The sequence below is a fragment of the Limulus polyphemus genome, unplaced genomic scaffold (assembly GCF_000517525.1).
Source record: "Limulus polyphemus unplaced genomic scaffold, Limulus_polyphemus-2.1.2 Scaffold9868, whole genome shotgun sequence".
Classification (NCBI taxonomy): Eukaryota; Metazoa; Arthropoda; class Merostomata; order Xiphosura; family Limulidae; genus Limulus; species Limulus polyphemus.
Window position 1 is genome coordinate 20,717 of NW_013675478.1, and position 779 is coordinate 21,495.

The 779-nt window shown below is 26.8% G+C and overlaps 1 protein-coding gene across 1 annotated transcript in view; it reads right to left on the minus strand.

Annotated features, from left to right (window-relative positions):
• LOC106476125 (SNF-related serine/threonine-protein kinase-like) overlaps positions 1-281 on the minus strand; it is a gene marked incomplete at its 5' end in the record, with an annotated part of 19,444 nt that extends 19,163 nt beyond the window's left edge. Inside the window, one exon of the mRNA XM_013936796.2 lies at positions 232-281. Coding sequence (XP_013792250.2) covers positions 232-281 — 50 coding nt within the window. The remainder of the gene's footprint in view (positions 1-231) is intronic.
• Positions 282-779: the final 498 nt, after the last annotated feature.

Below are 779 nucleotides of genomic sequence, written 5' to 3' on the forward strand. Positions count from 1 at the left end.
ATATATATATATATATATATATATATATATAAAATGAAGAGATGCCATCTACATACAGGTTCTGTTTTTGATGCCAAATGTTTTGGCTGCTTGACAACAGCCATCTTTAGTAGTGAAACAAAACCTTAATTTCAACACAGAACACAGGAAATATGTTATGCTTTGTGTTTATTAACAACTCAAACAATTTTATCATTATTATTACTATATTATTATTATTTCCTTACTGACCTTGATGCTCAAAAAGATCATTGGTGCAGCTGTTATAGTCAAATGAGATTCTTTGAAATATAAAGAAAAAATTATAGTTTTCAGAAGAAACAAACAACATAAAACAGAGTAGATGCTCAAAAGAGAAGGGAAGTTTATTCTTTACAAGACAAGCCAACAATATCATATAATAGACAAACATCTAAAATGGTTGTGACATTTTTTTTCTGTAAAAGTTTTGGGAATTTTATTTTATTTTTTACTAACATGAATCTCTTAAACGAAAATGCTTGAAAGAAGCACTTCAAAAAACTGAATTTATTAAAATCAAAAAATGAACATTGGAATGTTAAAAAAATCCTTATCAAAGATAAATGTTATGAGAAACTTTACAAAAAAATCAAAGGTGATTAAATGAAGGACAAAAATCTAACAAGAAAAGTTTTTTAAACACTGATGTGGAAATGGCTGGAGACAGATCCTAATATGTTGGTTATTGTAGCTCAGATCTAGTGTTTAACAAAATTAAGAAATTTACAATGATATTTATCACACAGTAGAGTCAGATG